Below are 23,402 nucleotides of genomic sequence, written 5' to 3'. Positions count from 1 at the left end.
CCTAAATCAGTTTATCCACTGTCTACCATTTTCTTGCCCAGCTTGTCATTTGGGAACATGTTCAAGGAACATAAAGCATTCTCACTTTCTTCTCTTATGCCTCTCATTTCATTCCTATTTTATTGAACCATTTTCTATGCATGTTATAGGATCCAGCAACAGTTCTGGGATCTGTTTCTCTGTCATTCTCCTAAATATGTTAGCATGTCAGTCTTTAATAAACCATGTGTGTGGCAGCTAACACAATGTTTTATTCTCTAGATTAATATACATATTATCCTCACCATTCCAAGTTTGTTTCTCAGAATTCTGTTGGTTCTATACTTATTCTCTCCATTAGTATTCACTGTGTTGACTAATGTTGTGATTTCTTGCCCTATATGCATTCCTTTCCAGAGTAATACCCATAAATTTGCAGAAACAATAATGCCATTATCTTTAGAACATAATGTACATGAGAGACAATTTATATGACAATAAAGGTTTACAAAATTCACTATACACTTTGGCAATAGTCATGTCCCCCACTCACCTCAACATCTTACTTTATTCCTGTCAGACATGCAGCCTTGCCTTTTTCATCTTTTCAAAGGTTGATTTTATGTCTCTTGAAGCAGTGCACATCTTCAGTACCTCTGCTTAACTGCCAGGTTTAGTCACTTCTGTTGTTCTGCCTTTTTTATTAATTAGGTTTGATACTGTCTATTCTTCTGACAGTTGCCATCCTTAACTGTTTTTTCTGAAGCAAAAGACTATTTTTTCCTTCTCCAAAGTCAATCACCTTTCTTTGCACTTCTTTCTTAGATAATCTGTTCTACGGTTCATCATTATTTGCTTTTGTTGTTGTTGTTGTTTTGGAGAAAGGAAATAAAAAACTTTCACAGCCTTCCTACCCCATTTTTCACATGGGCTCTGCTCAGCCACTGTCTGCTTGCTTCTACATCTTACCTGTTCATAATCCTATTTCACCTATGTCCAGACAATCCTCATCCAATTCCAGATGACCAGAGGACTGTACTTCTTCATGCAAGTGAGAAAATGGAGACATGAGTCATTCCTGAATTACCTTTAGATTAGTTATGGTAGTTTGTTCTACTTTTCATGCGTAACAGAAGGATGCTGTGAAGATGGCTGCAAGTGGAAAATGAGTGTGCACAGCATTTAACACAATGCTCTCTAAGAACAAAGCATCAGGTCCTCCATTATGTCCCCACTCTGTTTTAGCTCTTAGAGAGTCTGAACTTGTTTTACACAATTTAAATAGCTGGAGTTTGTACACATGGACTCTTAACACATTAAGCAATTGGCTCCCATCAGCAGCTGCTACTGATGAAACCAAGTGACTGAAAAAACCCATTTTTGAGATGTCGTATCTGTCCTTCCAAGTATGCTGAAAGATGTGGATGAACCCAACAGAAAAGATAAAAATCAGACATATGTGACTTTTTCTAGAACCCTGTAGAAAGTTCCTAGCTAGATGTCTCATTTTACAGAAGTCTTTCATATTATTTTCTGACATTGTGATGAAGTGTTAATATCCGTGCATTTCATCCTGTGTGCATAACATAAAATTATTTCACTTTTCACAGGAGTCCATTTAGCTATCTTTGAACTTCTTCACTGAAATTTATGCATTTTTATTTAATTTTTATTTGATGGTGATTCTTCAGCTCTATGGCACTGTCATAAAATGTCTTGTTTAACTACTGGTACCTGAGGTTCCCCAAATACAATGCTAAGAAAGGAAGTACTGCATGTCTGATGAGTAAACTGATAATCCATTAAAAATTCAGTTTGAAGAATCACATTATCAATTTATGTCATTCTGATGATATGGAGTACACATGAAAAGGTGTCTTCAGAAAGAATCTAACTGAAAATGCAGACCTACTGAATGGAAATTTATCTATAGGGAATCAAAATACACTATACTGTTGCTTTTTATCCCCTTACTCTCATAAAACAAAACAAGAAAAGAAGTAGAGATTGATAAAAAAAGAGATTTTGTGGGGGGAAGATAGTAGGGCTTTTGGGTTGTTTTTTTTTTACAAATATGCTTTCACTTGCAGAAGTGAACAAAAAAATGAACTCACCTTTTCTTGACACTCTGTATTCATACATACTTTGCAAGCTGGTATAACTAACAATATATTACAAGTATTCCCAAGTAGTTTAAGAATAGTTCTATCAAGAAAGAGACAGGAAGGAACTCAGGATATCAGTGGGGATTGAAGATAAAAGTATTTCCATCAGTCCAAATTATGCCAATCTTCCCACATTAAGGTTCATTTATTTCCCTTTGTTTTTTTCCTTCCCAGGACAGCTAATTGGCCTGATCACAAACAGGGCTTTGTTTAGAGATTCCTTTCTCTTAAGGCCTAAAAGCATCTTCTGGGTGATTAGGATGAAAGGTCCCAAATGATCATTTCTTCACTACAGTACCTACAGTGTATCTTTTAAACTACCAACAATTTTGATTTAGAGGTTTGATGGAGAAGCCTCCATATATCAGGCATGTTATACCAATAGTCAACTATCATCACTGCTAAAATAGTGAACCTGATTTTCTTTTCTGAATGTGAACAGTTTTTTGTCTTTTACTGTGGCCTTTTCAAATACCTTTGCCTACTGGATTAAGCTGTTTGCCATTGTCAAATTTATATTGCCATATGGTTGCATATTTGCCTATCACACAGTCATTACTTAAGCTTCTTTTAGATAAACTAATCCATTGGAAGCCTGCTGTACAGTACTGGCATACTGTAGGATGTAAATGAGACAAGGTTTGAAGGTGGAATTAACAACATGAAATTATTAGTAGGCAACTGATATAGTTAGAAGAAATGAAATTTCAAGCATGCAGATCCTTCTGTTGGTCTGAATAGAATCAGCAAATGTCAAGCTAAGTACAGATTGGGAGAAACTCTTAATTTTAACCTAATGTGGTAATCAGACAATTTGGGATAAGAGAAGCGATTGCCCTACATAATCACCTGCCCTGTGACCAGAGGGGCAGATAAAAATGTTAAGAATTCCTCTGAGCTAAAATAAGAGAGGAAATTATCAGCTGTGGAACACTGATAAATGAGTTGAAGGGCAGCTGCAGTGGAGGATTATAATGTGCTGTAAAGCCACTATTTTATTCAGTCCATGATTTCGAGTGCATACAGCAGTTCTGAATTTTTGTTCTCAGGCTCAGCTGTTGAAAGTATTTTGTGGTCTCTCTCAGGCTGTGGGCTGAAAGGTCAAAGTTCTTTTGTGAAAAATGTTCCCCCACTGGGAAATGGGCTGTTAATTAAATAAAAGCTATTACTTCCTGCTACAAACCTTACTTCACTCTAAGGTATTTTTTTCAGTTCTCAAATAATTTTTGTTTTCTCAGTTTTAAATTCTTTCTGTTCTTTTCTTTCTATTAAAGAAAAAACAATGTGTGTATGCTATTCTGCTGATTTTATGCTGAAACATTTAAGGAGAAAATACCCTTTTTATGCACCTACCTGATTTTCTTGCTATATATGTGAGGGCTGAGTTTGTCCTCTTAGGTGTAGTGTTGCATTAAATGAAGTTGTTTATTTGATTATTCAAGTATAGTTTTGGCTTTCAGGGAAATATTTCCCCTTTCTAAATGTGCAGCTCAGAATTTTTACCTTGTTAAAATTTCACATTTTGTATTAATTCAAAGACACAGTTTTCCTCAAAGTCGTACTCCATGCTAACTTCAAAGTACTACTATTTCATAGCAATTTTCCTTTGAAAACAGTCCTCTGAATGGAACATAAAATCCAAGTCTAGAAAAAAATTGTTATTCTTTTCCAGGAAGATGAAAAATAATTTCCATAGCACTTACTACTGTCAGGCAGGAGGCAGACATGCTCTCATTACTCTGCTTGGTCTTGTTAGCTGACATTGTTCCATTTTTTACTGACCTGTGGGAAGGTAAACAATAGAAATGTATTGACTCAGTGCTGGAGTACTTTTTATCTTACTGCAAATCAGGATTTTTTTTTAATGTACTGTAAAAACAACATACTTTCCTGTACCGTATAAATGCGTGTGGCTTTTAAAAGCAGGAAATAACAGATTTTCAATTTTTGCATGTTTTCTGTTCATTATTAAAAAAATTAACATTCCCAGAGAGTTCTCTTTAGCATGAGAGACAAATTCACATGCTACCTGGGGATTAGAAATTATTTCTTCCTTATTTTACGTAGTACTAGTATTGTCAAGAACCTCCTTTTTCCAGATGACCCAAGGCATGCTGCTATGGGCCACTTTTACTACTGTCTAGAAATGTATATGGAAATGCAAATTTTATTTTTGTGGAGATCCAGCTCACACCACAAATATTATTTCTGCTCAGTTCAAATGTTCATGTACAGAGTTGCAAGTTGTGTGTGCACTGATCACTCAAAACTGGAGAATTTTAAACTTCACAGCACCCCTTTGCATTCAAAACCACAGAGGACAATTTTAGGACCACTGCTCTTTAGTGTTTTTACAAAAGATCTGGACTCATAAATTGAATGTACATTTAGAAAATTTGCTAATGATGCTAAAACAGGAGGGGCTGTAAACTCCCTCAGAGGTAGAGGGGCCTTACAGAGAAATCTGCACAGGCTGGAGAGCTGGGCAATCACCAGTTGTATGAAATTTAACAAGATTCTCCATCTGGGACAGGGTAATCCCCATTATATGTAAAGACTGGGCAATGAGAGGCTGGAGAGCAGCACCATGAAAGGGATCTGGGGATCCTGGTCCATGGCAGCTGAACCTGAGCCAGCAGTGCCCTGGCAGCCAGGAGGGCCAACCCTGTCCTGGGGGGCATCAGGCACAGCATGGCCAGCAGGGCAAGGGAGAGCATTGTCCTGCTCTGCTCTGCACTGGGGCAGTCTCACCTGAAGTGCTGGGGTCTGCCACAAAGCAGGAAGGACTTCTGACTATCAGAGTGTGTCCAGGACAACCAGGTTGGTGCAAGGGCTCAAGGACAAGACTTCTGAGGAGTGGTGAGGTCACTTGTGTTGTCCAGCCTGGGGATGTGAAGGCTGAAGGGTGCCCTCATCACAGCCTACAGCTTCCACAAGATGGGCAGTGCACACAGCTCTCTAGGGACCAGCAACAGGACAGGAGGAAATGGAATGAAGCCGTATCAGGTGAAGTTCAGATTGAACTGTTGGAAAAGGTTCTTCACTGAAACTGTGTTCAAGTCACTGGAACAGGCTCTCCAGGAAAGTGGTCGGGTTCTGAAGCCTGTCAGAGTTACAAGAAGCACCTGGTCAATGTCATATGGTTTAGCTGTAAGTAGTCCTACAAAGAGCAGGGAGTTGGACTTGCTGGTCCTTATGACTCCCTTCCAACTTGAGGTGTTCTTTGACTCTATGTTACACCAGCCTACCTTCTGCCAGCTACCTGGTAAAAAGCTTTGTAAACACAGAATGAATCACATCCAAATCTATGAGCTCCCAGCCATCCCTCTGAGCTATCAGTAATGGTAGCTGATTCTTTTGCAATGTTGATTCTTTTGCAATGACTCAATAGGAAGGTGTTTCATTCTCTGAAGCCAGCATCCCTTTTTATTTGGACTATGTATGAAATCTTTCCAGGACATATTTTAAAAAACTGACTGTATTCTGTCTCACTCTAAGATATATTAGCACCATTATTAGATTTCTGGATGTACTTCAGAGATTGTATTGGTGAACATGGCTCTGCTCAGAAATTAAGCCATCTTTAGTCTAGTCAACATGTCAGTAAATATTCCTATATCCTGTTCTCTGAATTTCAAAAGTAGACAGAACCCAGAAGGCTGGATTACTTTTCCTGTGGTTTCCTTCTTTGTAATTGCCTCAAATATATCTCAAAAGGACAAAATATTCTTGATCTATGTGGTAAAGGAGCTTCAAACACAGATACTTGAGAAGGATCTTTTCTTCTGTGTTCTTTAGCTTCCTGTTTGTCCAGCTGTCAGTGACTGCTGCAGCTCCACAAGCTGATGAGTTTTACCAGTCCCCTGCACACCAGCTCACATGGGGACTTCACAGTGAAGCTGAATAAGGTCTTCCATATAACTGACCTAAAACAAGAGATGCTGGGTGCAGCCAGCTGTGCCTTTAGGATGATGGTGACATCACTGACAATGTACTGATTTGTGGTATCCATTGCATTATTCTTTCAGCTTCTGCTATCCATCTGATCAAGGATAAGCTAACCTATTTCAACCAGTTTTAGTTGGACATCACCACTATCTAGTCTGAGACACTGTATATCAAAACATTTCTTGGCAGTTTGCTCTTCTACTCTGCTATTCCATCCCTTTTTTGAAATCATCTACCTGTAGACTGCTCCAACAGTAGAAAGGCAGGGGACAGGCAGCAACACAGTCAGTTTCCCAGCACAGTATTTTGCAGGAGAGAGTTTGTTTACCAGAGGATGGCAAACTACTTTGAATGCCTTCACTTGTAAGCAGCGGTTGATGACTGAAAAGTAGGGAGATTTTAGGCACAGTAACCCTGCATAATGATAACAGAGATTAAAGTATCACTCTGAACAGTTAGGATGCCTGCTTACTTATAGTTGCAAAATGTTTTCATATCTAAATATTTTATAGTGGCTTTTGCACTGCAAAGACCTTACCTACAGGATTTCCCTGTGGTACAGAAAATCCTCATCTGTGTTTTGGAAATAATGAGAATGGGCATAATACAAAACAGCAACTGTGTTTTCTGGCCTAGACATCTTATAGGAACTTCCTCAGCGTATATGATTTGCAACAGTTGGACTCCTTGACTCTATGGATGAGAGACAAAGTCCACCAAAATCCTTCCTTGTCAAGTTAGTCAATAAATATGAGATCTGACACATCAGCTGAAGTCATGTGCAGGTGACTATCACTCTCATAGCCAGACAAACCTTTCAGGCATGTCTGGATCCACGTTAATCCTCTTTCCTTCATATGAGTCATTTGTGATAAGGAGACATAGACAAAATGAAATTTCTATTAGTTGTGTGACTGGTTGGAAAGCTGTTCTCCAGAAACAGTTAATTATGCTTCACTGTCAGATGAGATGCATTAAAGCACACTCTCCAGGGACTATACAAAACTTAATTCATGATTGAAAAGATGAAATTAGCATTTAATGGTACTCATACTACCTGGAAAAATACTACAAGATATTATGATCTTAAAGAATTATTTTAAGAATTTGGTTCAAAGAATGACATGTAACGACAATAAAGACGAATACCAACTTCTGTGTTTATACAGAAATAATCTTTTGCATAAATGCAAGTGAGGGAGGACTGACTCAGCAGCAGTCCTGGAGACAAAAGATGGATCACAAGTTGCACATGAGACACGAGTATATTTTTATAAAGGATGTAACTGTTGTACTGGGATACATAGAAAAGAGGATTATTTATAAAGCATACAAAGTGGTTCTTTTATTCCTCTTGATACTGGAAAAGACTTTCTGGTTTGGAACACTACAACTGGAGAAGGATTCTGACCAACTGGACCACTTCCAGAGGAGGACAAAAGAGTGATCAAAAAGCTAGGAAATATAACTTGTGAGAAAACATTAAATAAATAGAGGCTGTTTAATCTGAAGAAGAGGAAACTGAGGAAATATGTCTTTCAAAAAAGAAGAGAAAAGAGAAGAAAACAAAGCTTTTTCCATGTTCTGTTCAAAATAAGTTCAGGCCAAATATCAACAGAAGTTTTCTTATTATATTTTTGCTCTTAGATAATGAGGTATTGAGACATATTCCCTGGGGAGAGTCTCAAGTACTCATGATGTTCTAGAAGAGGTAAATCAGATATCTGTGAAGGATAGTTTAAAATTTCTGCTGTAGCCCAACAGAAGATGATCTTTCATGGTTTCTTCAGACCCATTTTCTATTATGTTTATGATTATTTTTTTTCACAAGTTAAATAGTAAGGACTGTAAGGACATACTCCTCCTTATTGGTTAACCCAAATTCCATGGCCAGGGAGGCTGCTGTCCGTCCCCTCATTCTGTCCAACTTTGTGATTTCCACATGTGACCAAGCAAAAGAATCTCTTAATCTTAACAGAACAGCTGAAGCAACTGTGGTAGCAAAGAAACTTATTTGTCTGTGTATGAGATGTCCCAGGACTTTGCTTTTGTCTCAGTCTGTCACAGTGCACTAAGAGATGCACAAATAGATGCTAATGGCCATGACCTGTGTCCCTTGGGGTCTCTACTCACACCTGTGGGCACAGCACAGCCCTGGGCTCTTAGTCCATGACTGATCTGCGTTCTGTGGGTACCGACCGTCTGCTCAGCTGCAGCCAAACCTGTACATTACTGCAAGCATTGGCCCAGACCCTGATTTACAGACTGACTTTGTTGAATATGTCTCAAGACTATGGACCTGCCTTGAGATCCATGGGCTGTGTTTGATCATGGTTACTCTCATTGGGCCTGGTACTAAAGGGTTCATTTCCATTTTTAGTTCTGGTGAGATTCTTTCCTTGTCAACTCTTTTTCTCTCTCCCTATATGATATATGTGTGTGTGTATAAACAAATCAATATTTACATATATCACTAGCTGCACAGGTTCCTTGGGGTGGTTAAGCCATTACTCCTGCCCATTATCTTCAGGTGTCCACTGGCTGAATCAAGTAATTTCCTTATGCCTCAGACCCAGGTGTCCTGAGCTAGTCCTCAGAAGTGTTTTTCCCACTTATGACTTCATACAGGAAGCCAGACGAGATCCAAATTGGTTTTGGATCCAAATGGTTTCCTTCAAAAACTATGTTCCTACACGCCTGTCTTAAGCCTCTCCTGAACATGGTTTTGGCTCTTCATCCCATCTAGACAACTGATAAACTTCCATTCTTTCTTGAAGGGAGAAGTTTCTAGAGGCAGGGTATCTTCAGACTTTTGTTAAGAGGCCTTTAACTTTTTGCCTTCACAGGACTAGCTTGAGATCCAAAGTTGTTTGTGTCAGCAGCTGAGAGGTTGAAAGTCAGGAGTGCCAAGCAGGATAACCACCAGTGAAACCTGTTATGAAAACACCAAAAAGGAGCCTCCCTCCAAGATTAATATACATTCCACCAGAGCTCAGTCTAAATTAGTGGCTTTCTTGAGTGGTATCTCCATTGCTGACATTTGCTCAACTGCTGCTGGGAGTTCCCTCCATACCTTTACCAAGTGTTTTGCCATTTCAGAAGCATCCAGGTATAATACAGTGTGTGGGAATGTGTTTCTGCAGTGCTTAATGCATGGAGTATGCCATGTTTCCCTGCCAAGCACTGTGAGTGTTAGGAAGAGCTGCAGTATGAATATAAATATGGATAATCTATAGTAATAATTTCTGGTTTGAATATTTAAAGCTATTTATGTATTGGTTAATGAAGCTGTTAAAAGTGTGCTGGTTGTGAGCATGCTGCTTTCACACACTCCTTCTCTGTGTATTTGAGTCTCTTACAACTCTCAGCCTTGGGTTTCTGTTATGGAAAAGGAAGTTAAACAGTCCCCATGTTATGTATGTAGCAAAGCCAAGCAGCCTGACAGAAAGGAAGTGGAATGTAAGCTAGGCTGGTGGATACTGCATGGATATGAAACTATGTGGTCTCGAGGTTTTGCAGGACACACAGCGTGCACATCCATGTAAGGTGTATACACTGATAGATAGATAAAGGTATTTGTGGAATAACTTTTCTCTTGCTACTGCAAGTTTCACTTCAGAAAGTAGATCTTAATGCAAGATTGTAAGAGTCCATCCTTTTGATCATGCATATGCCTACTAATAAATAAATTTTTATTTATTCTAATAAGGACATTGCATCTTAATATTGCTTTTAGTAGAAGAACTAAAGTCTCCTTAGACATTGTACTTCCTGGAACAGTGATGAACCATTTCAACAAAAAGATTCAGCCTGTGTGATGATACTGTCATAAAGGTTGACACCACTACTCTCGGCTGGGCCACTCCTCTTCAAGTAATACTGATTTCAGCAGCAGTATCTGAAGAGAAAGAGGGTGCTTTGCAGTATGAGAATGGGTGTTACAACTTGGCCTCTAATCCTTTACTGTGAAGTTGCTTGGGTGTGGGTGGAGGGAGGAAGAGCATTTATTTCAGAGAAATAATATTATTGCTGTATTCTCATACTAACATTGGAAATAGTATTTTAGTGAACTTTAGGGTACACTGCAGTACACAGCTAGAGACGCTGGAATGAAGTAAAGCTCATCCTATTTGGATTTCTTCCATCTAATTTTATTTTCCAAAGCTACATCCGTTCTTGGACAAAGAGGATAATCTAGACAGAGCTGAATTAAGTTGTGGTCCCTGACTGCAGGGCTTGCTCTTATGGCTGGCTCCTTTTCAGGGCATAGAAATGAAACAGGAAACTCCTTGTGTCCTACTGTGTTGTACATATGTACATGGACCTATCTTCATTTCCCTTTTTTAAACATTTGTTTCTTTTACTATGTGAATATTATGTAATTGTATTCCTTTTTGTTTGTTTCTTCCAGAATGTTCTAATTGTGGAGGTAAGCTGAGTGCTTATGTCATACTGTACTTAGATAAAGTCACACAGCCAAATCATGATTGGCTGTTCAGTTTCTAAATCCTGTCTGTGTTTACACTTCTCTCGCTGGGAGGTGGTGAAGAGGGAGAGGGGTTGATTTGCTTAATGGCCTCTCAGTCTTTTTGCAATTGCATGACAGATCAAACTACATTGCTGTCACTCTAACTGGTGTTCTGCCTCGTGATACCCAGGAGTCTTTGTTTCTGCCTCATTTGATTTGTTCTTTCTGTGGTTTCATCAACTCCTGTTCTTCAAGTTGTTCTTCAAGTTGTTCTGTTCCTTGGAGGACAGTGAATCAACTGCAGCGATGCCGTGCATTTCTCAGGTGCATGACTTTGAAACAGTGGCCCTGCAGATGCTTTACAGCCCCAGGCCTGTTCACAGTCTGGTTGGGAGTGTCAGTCCTTCCCTCAAGGCCCCCAGCTCCTGCATCCAGCTCTCCCCCCAGCAGTGTCCCTGGGGACAGCCCATCACAGAGCTGTTGCTGATATAAGTCAGCAGTGTTCAATTTTAGAGGGAAAGCACATGTCACCTCACTGCTGCTACAAATCCTCATACAATTAAGACAGGTGATTCTCTTTGAAAATGTTGAATAAGCAACTGGGACAGCTAGAGAGCAAATTAGGATCTGCCTGGCATTTCAGAACCAGTTTGCTTGTGTGGGAAGTAAGCTGGACAGTGTAATGAACAGTATGTATACTGTTGAAATTTCTTTTCTTAGCAAAGGATGGAAAAAAAGCCATCAGCCACAGAGATGGCTGGTTACCTGAATAGCTGCTAAGAACTCCAGTTTACTCCTTCTAGCTGCTTTAGCAGAAATTAAAAATGTCCAAGCAAACTCCATATTAAACAGCTGGAGGGCAGAGACAAGGTGTTGCTAATCCGCCCCCAAAGTTCAGATCAACAGCTGCTCTCCATGGTCAGTTTGCTAGCCAGGTACCTATTGATCTCATTGAGATGATATTGGATATGGCAGCTCTGGAGAAATCCCATTGGTACTGTGCTAATACAACAAATAGGGGAAATTTAGCCCCAACATGGAGACATGGTGACATACTGTGATCTCAAGCATAGTATGAAAAATCTAATCCCTGCATCCTTGCAGTGCCCAGTAGAGTCAGCTCCAGTCCCAAGTTATATCCCAAGTACTTGCAACACAGCTGTTTTCAAGAGGAAGTGGACAGTCCTTGAACTGATAATTTTATGAATAGAAAGTGCTTGCTTCGAACAGTGTAAGTTCAATTATAGCCTTTTTTGGATGTGGTTTACAATGCACTGGAAAAATAAATCATTTCTACAAAATAAGAATGTGAAACTTGTCAGTCATTGTCCAGATTTCCTCCTTTCAGCTTTCCTTTGTGTTTTACTTACTTTATTTTTCTTGTTTTATGAGGATATTGTTGGAACTGGAAGGACCATGAAGGTTCTGCTTAACAATATAGAAAAATACAAGCCAAAAATGATTAAAGTGGCAAGGTGAGTAAAACAATCACAAAATTTAGTAATTAATTAGTCTAGTCCAGCATATTTTCCAGAGTAGATTCCCATTCAGACATCCTGCTTTAATTTGATGCTGCAGTATGAAGGAGAGCTGTGCAGAGGAGCAGCCTGGGTCACTGAGGGGAGGGTGAAGGAAAGGAGGGAAAATGCTTTTGTATTGTTCTGCTTGGCAATGATCTTCCAGCCATTTCAAGACTGGCACTGATGGACTGGGGAGGGGAATACACCCAGCTCTTCCCTGCAATCAGGATGTTGTCGGGAAGAGAAACAGAACAAGAACAGGGACTCATGTGGCTCAGATTTTTGATAAAGGGAATAGTTTTATGTGTGTTATTCAGTTACATATCTAGATTTAAATGGGGTTTATTTTATTTTTAATTACAGTTTGTTGGTGAAAAGAACATCTCGGCCTGATGGGTACAGACCAGATTGTAAGTGTTCTGAAAATTTCTACTTGACAGTAGAAGTTACCACTACTCTGTCACTTGCCTTTCATCACATTCTATGGACTGCTAGAAGCATTGTAAAATACCAATTGTCAGTAGGTCTGTGGGATGCAATGGAAGGATTTTTATAATTGTCATTTGGAAAGCCTACCCAGCTTAGGTTTTCTGCAGAATACAAACTTTACTGGGAAATTTTGAAAGGGTTTAATTTCATCAATGAAAGGTGAGTGTTTTATCTTCTGTCTCTGACAATATCGAAGAGAATATCCATTTCTTCTTTTTCCTTCCTCATTGCATCTCTCTGGAGGAGCTGCAGGATTCCATCTGAGCATGAAAGGTGTTTTATTGTGACTAAGTAGCAGCAAGTTTTATATTTTTTTATTCAGAAAAGCACTTCTATTTTTTAAGGTATTATTGTTCAAAGGGAAAACACTGATATTATAATTAAATCCCACCCCCTAAAAAGCAGAAGATAAATTGGGCTTTTTAAACTTTCTCCTGCTGCTCAGTTTGCACCACACCAGCACCACTTCCCTCTAAATTACTGGTCCTTATACTGTGTTATGATGAAGCTGTAAATGGAGCTATACCAAGTAATTGTCATTTTAGACTTATTTAGAATAAATGATGTAATAACAGGTATATGGCTAAATATGAAAAGAATAGATCCATCTAGAAGAGATCCACCAGTATTTGCTACTGAAGAAGTCTCTGGTCAGCTGAGCTGGGGAGGAGGGTAGAAGGAGAGTAGGCCGGTGAGTACCAGGAGGCAGCATGAAGGGTTTTGACTTGGGATGTGGGAGAGATGGAAAATTTATGAAGCAAAAGTTACTTAAATGTTGGGCATGGCTGCGAGGTTTTAGCCCTGTTATCTGAACTATGATCCAAACATTTTGTTGTACAACTTGTTACACAGTGGAGTGGTATTTTTTAACATTTAGAATTTAACCCAGTAAATTAAGGCATATATTTGACTGGATTCACTAATGTTAAACAAATAAAAGAGGCAATAAAATTACTTCATGAAGGGTAGCTTTATATTTTTATGTATTAACTTTTGAATGAAACAAATTTTATCCTTGTTTATTCATAGTGTGATGAATTTTATAAAACATCTGAGATCTCTTTTGTAAATCACTGACACTGGTGTAGCATTTCCTCACTTTCCTAAATTTATAATTCCAAAATGCACATAACCTCCAGTCTTAAACAACTGAATAAATTCCTTACTTGAATACCTGTAGAATTTTTTATGTGGACCTATTTTTGTGTCTGTAAGATTGGGTTTTCCTCCAGTTATTTAGGGAACAATATGGAAAGAATCTGACTTGTTTTATGTAGTGCTGATATTGCCCAGACCTTCACACTCCAAAAGGTGCATGTCTGTGCTTGGCTTCAGGTGTGTGAGTTGTATAACTGAGCTGCACTGCATGCATTTACTTTGTTAAGCATGCGCTTGAATCTTCATAAGGTTGGGGCTTTATTTTAAAAGCATTTGACATTAAAAGCATTTTAAAAGCATTTTGGTAGCATAAAATATGAGATAGATTTTGCTATTCTTAGCAGAAAATATATAGATCTCTGAAAGTTACTTCTGATTTAATATTCCACATTTTTCCATCATTACTGTGATATGGACAGTATTCTTCACACATAGATACCAATGGAACTTCCAAATGCAAGCAGAATGTTCCAGCTCTGATTTTGGCTTCCTTCCACAATGTGCCAGTGATAATTTTATACAAAATTATCCTCTCCTCTCCTCTGATTGTTCACATCCCTTTCACAAGTATTCTATGACTGGGAACTGGTTATGGGGCTACTGCTGACCATGATGTCTCAATCAAAAGTAACATAGCCCCAACTGACTACATATAAATAGAGTTTGGTTATTGAGAACCACACATGAATTTAAGGGCTTATAACTGCCACTGATCTTATATTGATGGTGTTTGTTATTTGTCTCACTACAGATTACGGATTTGAAATTCCAGATTTATTTGTGGTAGGTTATGCCTTAGACTACAATGAGCACTTCAGAGATTTAAATGTAAGTTTCTTATAAAAAATAGTTTAAAAAGTCACTGATCTACATTTTCCATATTTATTCTCATAAATATCCCACAATTTTTCTCCTCCTGGGGAGGTGAGTCTTTGACATCGCTGGGATTTGGGATCCTTTCAGTGAGTGCAAAACTCCCTGCAAAACCTCAAATAATCCAAAGGAGTTCTTGCTCAGCACTGTGAACAGTTCCCTCCCTCTAAGACTTCCCTAAATTTCCATCTTCTGTGAGCCTAGAGCTTCTCAGGTCCACCACTGCCAGGATGTGCAGAGACAGCAGCAAAAGTGAAACACAGGCACAGGTCAGATGGGTTGTCTGAATAATGTGTTGCTGTCCCTTTTCTCAGAGAAGTGAGGATGGAAAAAAGGTGCAAACCTTTCCTTTGCTTCTTCTGGCACTCATAGGGGAGCATCTCAAAGCTGGGAATTCCAAGTGGAAAAACTTGCTGTAGCTAGAAAGTGAAATCAGAATTCACTTCCAGTTGTCTGGAAAGGAAAGAGTAATCCTAAAATCACCAGGTTGGCCAAGCCTAAGTATTTGTGAACAATTAATTAATAATTAATAATGTACTCAACCATACTCTTGCAATCTGTTCTGTTTTTTTCAGCACATATGTGTTATCAATGATCATGGCAAAGCAAAATACAGAGTCTGAAGCAGTAACATCCGCACCTGAATATTTCTGTGATGCAGAAATTTGACTACACTCCCTCAAGCATCTCCCAGAAAAGCAACTCAACTGGCTTGTGTGTCTTTCAACTCAATATAATAAGGGCTTTACTCTAGAGATGCTGATGAATATTTACAGAAGTGAGAGGTCTTATCTAAAATGTGAAGCATAGGACTTTTACAGTTACTACCTTTATTAAGTATTAAAATTACCACCTAAGATGCCTTTTGACTAATAACTTGTCTGCCTCAGGTCTCATTGTGAACACATCTTTTCTTTGCTCAGTTCTTCATTCCACCTATTGCAATTCATGTACTTCACTGTGTTGCACAAGATAGTTCAAAACTGCCATTCTGTACATGAGGATTATTTTACAAGATTTTATTGACTTCATCATGCAAAATTGAAAGCATTATTTTGATTTAATTCCACAATTCAGAATTTTCAGTGGAAGTTCTGTGCTGTGTTGCAGTTCATTACTCACTCTTCAAAACAAAATTTTAGCTCTCAGAAAGTGCTGAATTAGAGTGCAGGTCAAAACAAACCTTTGCAAGACACTGTTGATCCAAAATTGGAAGATATCATGGTTCTGGTGTGTCATGTAGCCATAGATCTGACCTGTTTTATGTGCTGAATTTTAATCAAGACAAACCAATGCCAGGCAGGTTTGAATTTCTGCATGGTGTCCCTTTCTTCTCTAGGATACAAACAAGTATAAAAATTAACAGTCTTCTCCTGAGCTTATATTCTTAACTAAAATTCATTAAGCACAAAAGTTTAATGTTAGTCAGACAATTATTCACTTATTTGATTTTTGTAATGTGTCTTAAGTAGAGACTTTTTGTAACCATCTGTCATCTTCAAGAATGCAGGTCTGACAATGCTGAAGAAGGCTTGTATAGAATAAAAAGAAAAAATATATAGGACAACACAGAAAACCAGTTAACGCATGTGTTATAGACTGTAGACTCCTTCCTTTATAGATCATGTTTGAAGAAATTTGTGAATTTTATGTACTGTATTAGCTGTGAAAAGTTTAATTCTGTATTAAATAGAGGTGTTCTTAACAATTTCCCAAGGGAAACCAATGCAAAGTAAGTAGCTGTGTATCAGTAGCTTTGCTCTGAACTGTGAGATGCAGATTGTTACTGGCTGCAGATTCCTATAAACTAATAAAGAAACATTAGGAATACTTATTACATTGCAAGTTGTTTGTTTTCCTGCTTCAGCATATTTTGCACATCCCATAAAAGCTTTTTAAAAATATGCATTTATCTGGTAATCCAAGCATACCATAGGTATGTATTCTGTAGTTGATAAGCTATTGTTACTTGGATAAAATCCATGATGTTAAGGGAATGAAAAAGATCAAAGAATTATGGTGATTGCTGGAGAAATGCCTTAGCTCATCTCTACTCCTTTAACTTGTATTTTAAAAGAGTTCTATTGAAAAGTTTTCCCTCAGAGTAAATTTCTTCTGTTTTAGAGAATAATGCATACCCGTACAGACCCTGGAAGAAGCTGCTGAAGAATTTAATTCCTTTTTGTTTGATGAGAGTGGTAAAGTTTTTCTTAATGCTTCTGACTGCTATTAGTAGTAATGACACATTGCACAGACTGACATGCTCAGACTTAGGCTTAGTCCAAGACATCAATTAGGGTTTTTTTTTCCTCTCTTCTTGAAAAATTACAGTCCAATTCACCTTGCTACAATTATCAGCTTTCAGCAACAGCAATAAAAATTTAGTGAGAGAGTTAGTGTAAAATTAGTGTGAAAATATGAATAACTGTAGATATAAATAATTCAGACAGTGTTAAAGTTGTTTAATTGGAAGACTCAGATTATTAAAATCTACATACTTAAGAGAAAAGACCAGATTTCTAGATATTATGAGAACTGGAATGTTTCTTCAAATTCTATTTCCTCCTGTCATCATATTTTTAACATTGTGAAAAAGGAACATACAGATTTCATTAGTGAATTTGCATGTGGAATTATTCTGTGAATAAGGGGGGTGTTCTCTTCTAATGTCATATTGAATTTTGTACCTATATGTATCTGAGCATCTCCAGGTGTCTCAGCTGCCATCCACATTACTCTTTGCTTGAAGCACTTCCACTTGAAAAATCAGCTTTCAATTACTTTAGCAATCAGGCTCTGAAAATCATTAGATTAACTATGGGAACAGGTAATCATGCATAGTTAATATTACTGATTAATATTGGGCTTATTGGGTACTCTTTGGTGTGCTCAGAGAATTTATTGTCTTGTGTTTTGGTGATATTGTTGATTCCACTCCTTTAACTAAAAGGCCACTAAGTATTTTTTCAGTTGTGGTTGCACGCTATGACCCACAAAGCTATGTTTGGGTTTTATTCATCAGTTCAGCAACATTTGTTGCATAAGAGGAGAAGATGTTCTCTAAAATCCATTATTTTCTCCAGACATTATGTTTATGGGCAGGCTTCCATTTTTATCTCAATTTTTCTTCTTGTGCACTTAACATCAGCATCTTTTCCCCACCTGTTGAATACAAATTAGCATGGACAGTAATTTTGTTTAAAGTGACATAAATACTTATCAGCCATCAGGTTTTAAACTTTATTCATTTATGTCTGATTCCAAAATATCCATAAGTGATTTTCTGGAGAGAAGCTCAAACTAGGAAGAATAATTCCTGCCCCTTGGTTAACTGAATATAAATTAGGATTTCATGTTGCAAACCATAGATATAGTATGAATATCTAGTAATTTCTGCCTAAAAAATATAATTTAAATAGTCTAAAAGGTCTGTAATTAAGATATTTTTCCAGTTGTATCAGCTGCTGTACTCTTCTAGTTAGAGCTGGACAAAGTAGGAAACAGTGTCTGTTTAACTGATTGATTGCTATTAGTGTTATATTTGTTGACCATGTTATGTTAATCCTTAAAGTGTTATTAATGAATTTGTATAATGTAAAATTCCAACATTCCCCCTGAAATAGAATACTAACTGTATGTGATATTGAGCTGCAGAACAGTTTCTGATCTGTGAAAGCGTGAAATCATCACAGCTTATACACTGTGTTTATGCAGTTTTATATATCAAAATGCTTAACTTTGAGATCTTCTTAGGTGATAATTCATCACTATTGATGATCTATATAAATTGATATTTATATATTGATGATCTATCTATGATTCTTTTACCTATAAGAATCTGTAAGAAAAATATTTATTTAAATACAAATATTTGCAATTCTAAATGTTAAATTTCTTTATACTGAAGAAGGCTGAATCTGCTTCTTTGCATATCTTGCATTTTGATTTGCTCAGATAACAGAGCAGTGAAAACCCCTGTTGTAATCAAACTTGTTATACATGCAAACTGTAATTGATTCTAGCTACCTTGAAAACTTTAATTTTCAGTTTCAGTTAAAAATCAGAGTCTCAAAAGAAAAACTTTACACGGTTGTATAACAAGAGACAGAAGGATTCATTGCCCTTTTGTAAAACCATCATATAGGAGGATGCTTTTTCCTTCTTTTACCTTTTAAATGTTTTCCAAAACCTCTCATAATAAGATAAAGATCTGACATGAATGCAGTATCTCAGTGTACTGGGAAAGGTATCCTAAATTCTTCTTCTCCTTAAATTGGAGGGAGAAATGTAGATACATAAGTTAATGTAGGTGTGTGTTAGCTCAGTCTTCCAGAAGTCATCTCTGGCTGTACCCTCCACACGACTAGGGTGGCTGGGTCAGCCTCCTCTTGTGCTTGTCTCAATGTCCCCATTTGAAACCTTGTAGGTGAGAGAAGCAGCCTGTCAGGTGCTTTAGCCATCTTTTCAAAACACAAAATACAGTGGAGGGAAAATAAAAGTTTGTATCCTAATTTCATGCACTTTTTAGTTACTTTTTTAATGCCACATGCCTTCCTCTGGGCAAGGAGCTTTGTCCAGCTATCCCAGCACCTGGCTGAGATGTTTGCACCACTAGAGAATGACTGCTGTGCTTGCCAGGGATATTCAAAGCACTAACAGCACCACAGCAACACTTGGACAGCTAGAAAAGTTTGGTCACAAGCCATAAACTATACTGTGGCATTATTTTGTAGTGTTAAAAGGATAATTATTTATGAAGAAACAGCACTTATAAATTATTAGAAGGGAAAGACACCCCAAATAAGGAAGGCAATACAAACAGACTGAGGAAAGGCTGTCCCTTATTTTGCAGAAAACACACAACATTTTTTAGAAGGGAAAAAAGGAGACATTAGTTGTGGGTGAGGCTCTGTAAGGCCTTTGAAGGCTGTCAGCTGTAGTTTGGATGCCTGTGCTGTTACGCAGAGCTGGCTGACCCTGCCTTCCTTTCTGTCAATAAACCAGAGCTTGGTTTCTTTGTACCTTCTCATGGACACATGCGTATCCGCAGCTGAACCTTTCACTGCTGCCAGCAGTTGTTTTGGAACACCAAGGGGTTTCCAAATGCAGAAATTTAGACTCAATTAGTTAAATACTTGCTGTCAAGCCTTGTTCCTTCTGCTGCTGCATGGAGCAATGAGCTACTGACAAACTGTTGGAATCTGCAGTACAGCGATTTATGTCTAATACTAAGTTTTGGATACTGTTCAGAGGATGACCTTTAGTTTGTTTCAGGAGTGGCATGAAAGTTTTCCTCTGTTTTTCCATAGCAGAAAGAGACAGAAATTACTTTAGTACTGTAGTTCTAGAAGTCTGTCTTCAACCTGCATGATTTGGCCTCTGATAATGGTAAGAAAGTATTGTTTCTAACAAAATTTCATTAAATGAACTCATTACTGCATGTGTTCAAAAATACATTGTCCCTACTGTTAGTAGAGCTTTGTATTTATCAGTGCTGTTAAGTCATGAGGTTACACAAGGGACAGCTATTGCTGGAAGACATATGTTATATCTTCATAGCTATTGAATTTGCATAGAAAAACATTGGAATTTAGCTAAGATGTTTTGGAAGCAATGCCAGAAAACAGAGTTATCTTGAAGTGCCTTTTCTCAGCAACCTTCCATTTTCCTAAATTTCTAGAAGTATTAATCTCTTTTGTTCAGATTTCTTATCTGCAGTTACACATTGGTTTTATACTCTATCACAATATCTTTTAAGCAAGTCCTTGACAGTCCTGTGTTTTTTAAGGACATTCATAAATGCTTGCTATTTACCAGGAAACTTCAGCCCTTATTCTGAAACATTCGAGAGCAGATTTTCAAAGGTGCTTATGCATCCAAGGAAATTGCATGGGATTTCACCTGCTTGGATAGGTGCCTAGCTGCATCCTTCAGTGACCATGTACCTTTGAAAATAAGTTTCTTGCCTCATCTGGATAGACTGGGAAAATATGCAGTAACATAACTTGGAATGAAAGCAGGAGGGTATCACAAAAAGAAGAGGCAAGCACAATCATGTCATTCTTTCACGTGGGCATGAATATCTCTTTGTCTTTCTGAATCATGCAAGTGTTTAACTGATTTATTTGTTTGGGTTTTCATGAGAATTATTGTAGTAGTGTTTCTGCTCTTTCTTAGGAAATTTGGAATGCAGTGAGAGTGCTCAAAATTTAGCTTTTGGAAATAATAACTCGGCATAAACATTAGCACAGAGAGACAGAAAACAGATCAGCTACAAAGGAATATTCAACAACAGTGGCAGCAGAGTCAAGGGGAGTAAAAAATGAAGTGTCATAAAAAACCCCTAAGCCATAGAGTATTGATTGGAGTGGGTCCACCAGTGGGTGTACAGGCAAGACATTAAAATTGGTTAAATATGACCTGCTGAATGAGTGTGGAGATGGGAGCTTTCTGCTGAGAGCCAGTTTGGTTCTGAGCCCATTTGTGCCATATGGGAAAGAAAACCATAATAAACTGAAATTGTTTATCTTCCTTCAGAAGCATTTCAGATAATAACATGATGCTATTAACTGTGTTCAAGCTTTTAACTACAAACACCCAACTGAAGCTTACAGTACTATTTGCCTAAACTGTAGACAAGACAATCTCAGCCCTGTAAAGTCAATCTCAACCTCTCTGTTTTAAATTTAATCAAGTACTAGACACTGATGTTACTCCATCTGTATAGATTCCAGTGTTGTTCCTCACAGCCTCTCTGTCCTAGTTTTTGAGATTTTAAGATCTTTCCATCTCAATCTTTACCCATATTCCTTACATCTTATTTTATCCCAATTCCTCTTAGCCTATTAACAATTTACAAGCTTAGCAGATGCTGGGAGAGAGGTGAAGAATGATCTGCAGACATACTCTGCTGAGTTTGCAATCCTAAAAGAAAACAAAACCCACAAAGTACTAAGATACTCTGTGGGGTGGCAGTCATTGGTCTTTCATGGGAGATTTCAAGAAAAGTAGCAAATATTTAACTTTGGGTGGGGGGGAAATCCTTGCTTTGTATCCAGAAGTGTCAGAGTGGAGGTGACTGGCTTGCAAGGCATGGAGGGAGGATTTTGTGCCACCACCACTGTCTCATGTGGTTTTGTTTGCTGCCAGAGCTTAGGCAGCAGCTGGGGCTGGAGGAGCAATCCAGCCACTGCGACACAAATCAGCACAACCAACATCCTCCTTTGCTGCAGCTTTTCCAGCTCCAGTACTCAGACAAACACAGAATAGGGTTTAACCTGGTCAGGTCTGGCACATTGTTGTTTCTGTCAGGCCTCAGCCATATCTCACAGCAGTCTAGCCAAAATATGCCTCAAAGTATTTTAATATTTTCCCCACACAAGTCACAAGCTGGACTCCAAAGCTAGCAAGTGTTTTCCTGATTATGGCCCATTTATTTATAGAAAAAGAGTCAAACATAAAAACACATTTCCTATGCAGAAGGGAAGAAGGAAATCAAGGGACATCATGGCACTGCCCCAGGCAGATCTGAAGTCTTTGGTTGGGAACTGATTTACCATGGTTATTTTCCATTCGCTAAACTGTGTTTAGACTGTCTCAACTTCAGCAGTCTCTGAGACATGTAAATTATTTTATGCAGAAGGACAACAGTATTTTGTGAAGCCAAAATAAGTAGTAAAAACTGTATGTAAAGCTGCTTAGGAAGGAGTGCATGCTCTCTGTGTTTGAATGGGACACTCACCCCACACATACAAGCCCCGTTCTTACAGAGGAACACACCCCAAGTTAAGCCCTATGGAGTGTGAACAAGATTGTACCAACAGAATTTTGTAAGTATAGGTGTACACATGAACATACTATCATTTTCAATATGGGTGTTATTCCACACATCCTTTTTGAGTCCTTTTGCCTCCTTTAATATAATGACATCAGCCTAAAATTAGGAATGGTGGTACTATTGTTAACTACAAGAATGTAAATTTTGGGCACAAAATTTCATACCTCACAAAATGTGATGGGAAAGCAGCCGTGCAGTTTGAAGTAAGGATCACCACAAGTTCATCCACCAATGTTTTCTTGAAGTCTCTGCTGCTGAGGTAAATCTTCATTACCTGAGGAGACAAAGGCACATTGTAGCTCTTCTCAGCCATTATTAGGCCGACTTTCCAAATTCATAATAATTTACAAGGCCCATTTCTAGTAAAGCAAAAAGAGTAGAATATAAATTCTTGCTTATGGATCATAACAATCATCACAGAGCACAGCTGCTTTATTCTCCTCTGTAGTTCACCTGCCCATGAATTCCAAGGCTTTCTCCCTTGAGGCTCTTCAAGACCAACCTGGCCTGCCTAAAGCCACAGTTTCATCCACAGCCATTATCCTGACAGAGCAGCCAGAACCTTTGTGTCTTCCACCTTAATTTGCTAAGAGAAACCCTTTCCCAGCCAAAGCACTAAACGATGTAAAATTATTATCAATTATGTAGTGCAGGAGTGGCCACAAAGTACTGGGTATCAGCACAGCCTGTGGGGTAACAGGCTTGGGTAGAACTGGGATGGGGATAGTGCCATTTTACCCAGCCATTTTTGGAAGGGCTGGGCTGGGAGGGTGAGAAGGACAACCACAGCCTTTGGTTTATGCAGCAGCCAGAGCATAAACCATCAGCAGAAGCACAGGGCTCCCTCAGGGCTCAGAGCCTCTCCTGGCAGCTCCCAATGTCAAGTCCAGCCCCCTGCTGAGATCTCCTGCTATTTTCCAAGCTCAGCTCCCAATGTTGGAGCAGATGGGATCACAATTTAAAAC

The 23,402-nt window shown here is 38.3% G+C and overlaps 1 protein-coding gene across 3 annotated transcripts in view; it reads left to right on the top strand.

The window, feature by feature from the left end:
• PRTFDC1 (phosphoribosyl transferase domain containing 1) overlaps window positions 1-16,439 on the top strand; it is a 39,458-nt gene extending 23,019 nt beyond the window's left edge. Inside the window, exons 4-8 of one of the 3 annotated variants that reach the window (XM_005423892.2) lie at window positions 10,504-10,521; window positions 11,953-12,035; window positions 12,444-12,490; window positions 14,479-14,555; window positions 15,176-16,439. In XM_005423892.2, the coding sequence (XP_005423949.1) occupies window positions 10,504-10,521; window positions 11,953-12,035; window positions 12,444-12,490; window positions 14,479-14,555; window positions 15,176-15,223 (273 nt within the window). In that variant the 3' untranslated portion in view covers window positions 15,224-16,439. Of the gene's footprint in view, window positions 1-10,503; window positions 10,522-11,952; window positions 12,036-12,443; window positions 12,491-13,144; window positions 13,261-14,478; window positions 14,556-15,175 lie in introns of those variants that run through there. The other 2 variants (XM_031059334.1, XM_031059333.1) reach the window with 2 other exon arrangements.
• The last annotated feature ends 6,963 nt before the right edge of the window (window positions 16,440-23,402 follow it).

Source organism: Geospiza fortis, unplaced genomic scaffold (genome assembly GCF_000277835.1).
Source record: "Geospiza fortis unplaced genomic scaffold, GeoFor_1.0 scaffold75, whole genome shotgun sequence".
Lineage (NCBI taxonomy): Eukaryota > Metazoa > Chordata > Aves > Passeriformes > Thraupidae > Geospiza > Geospiza fortis.
This window is presented reverse-complemented; position numbering and strand designations above follow the sequence as displayed.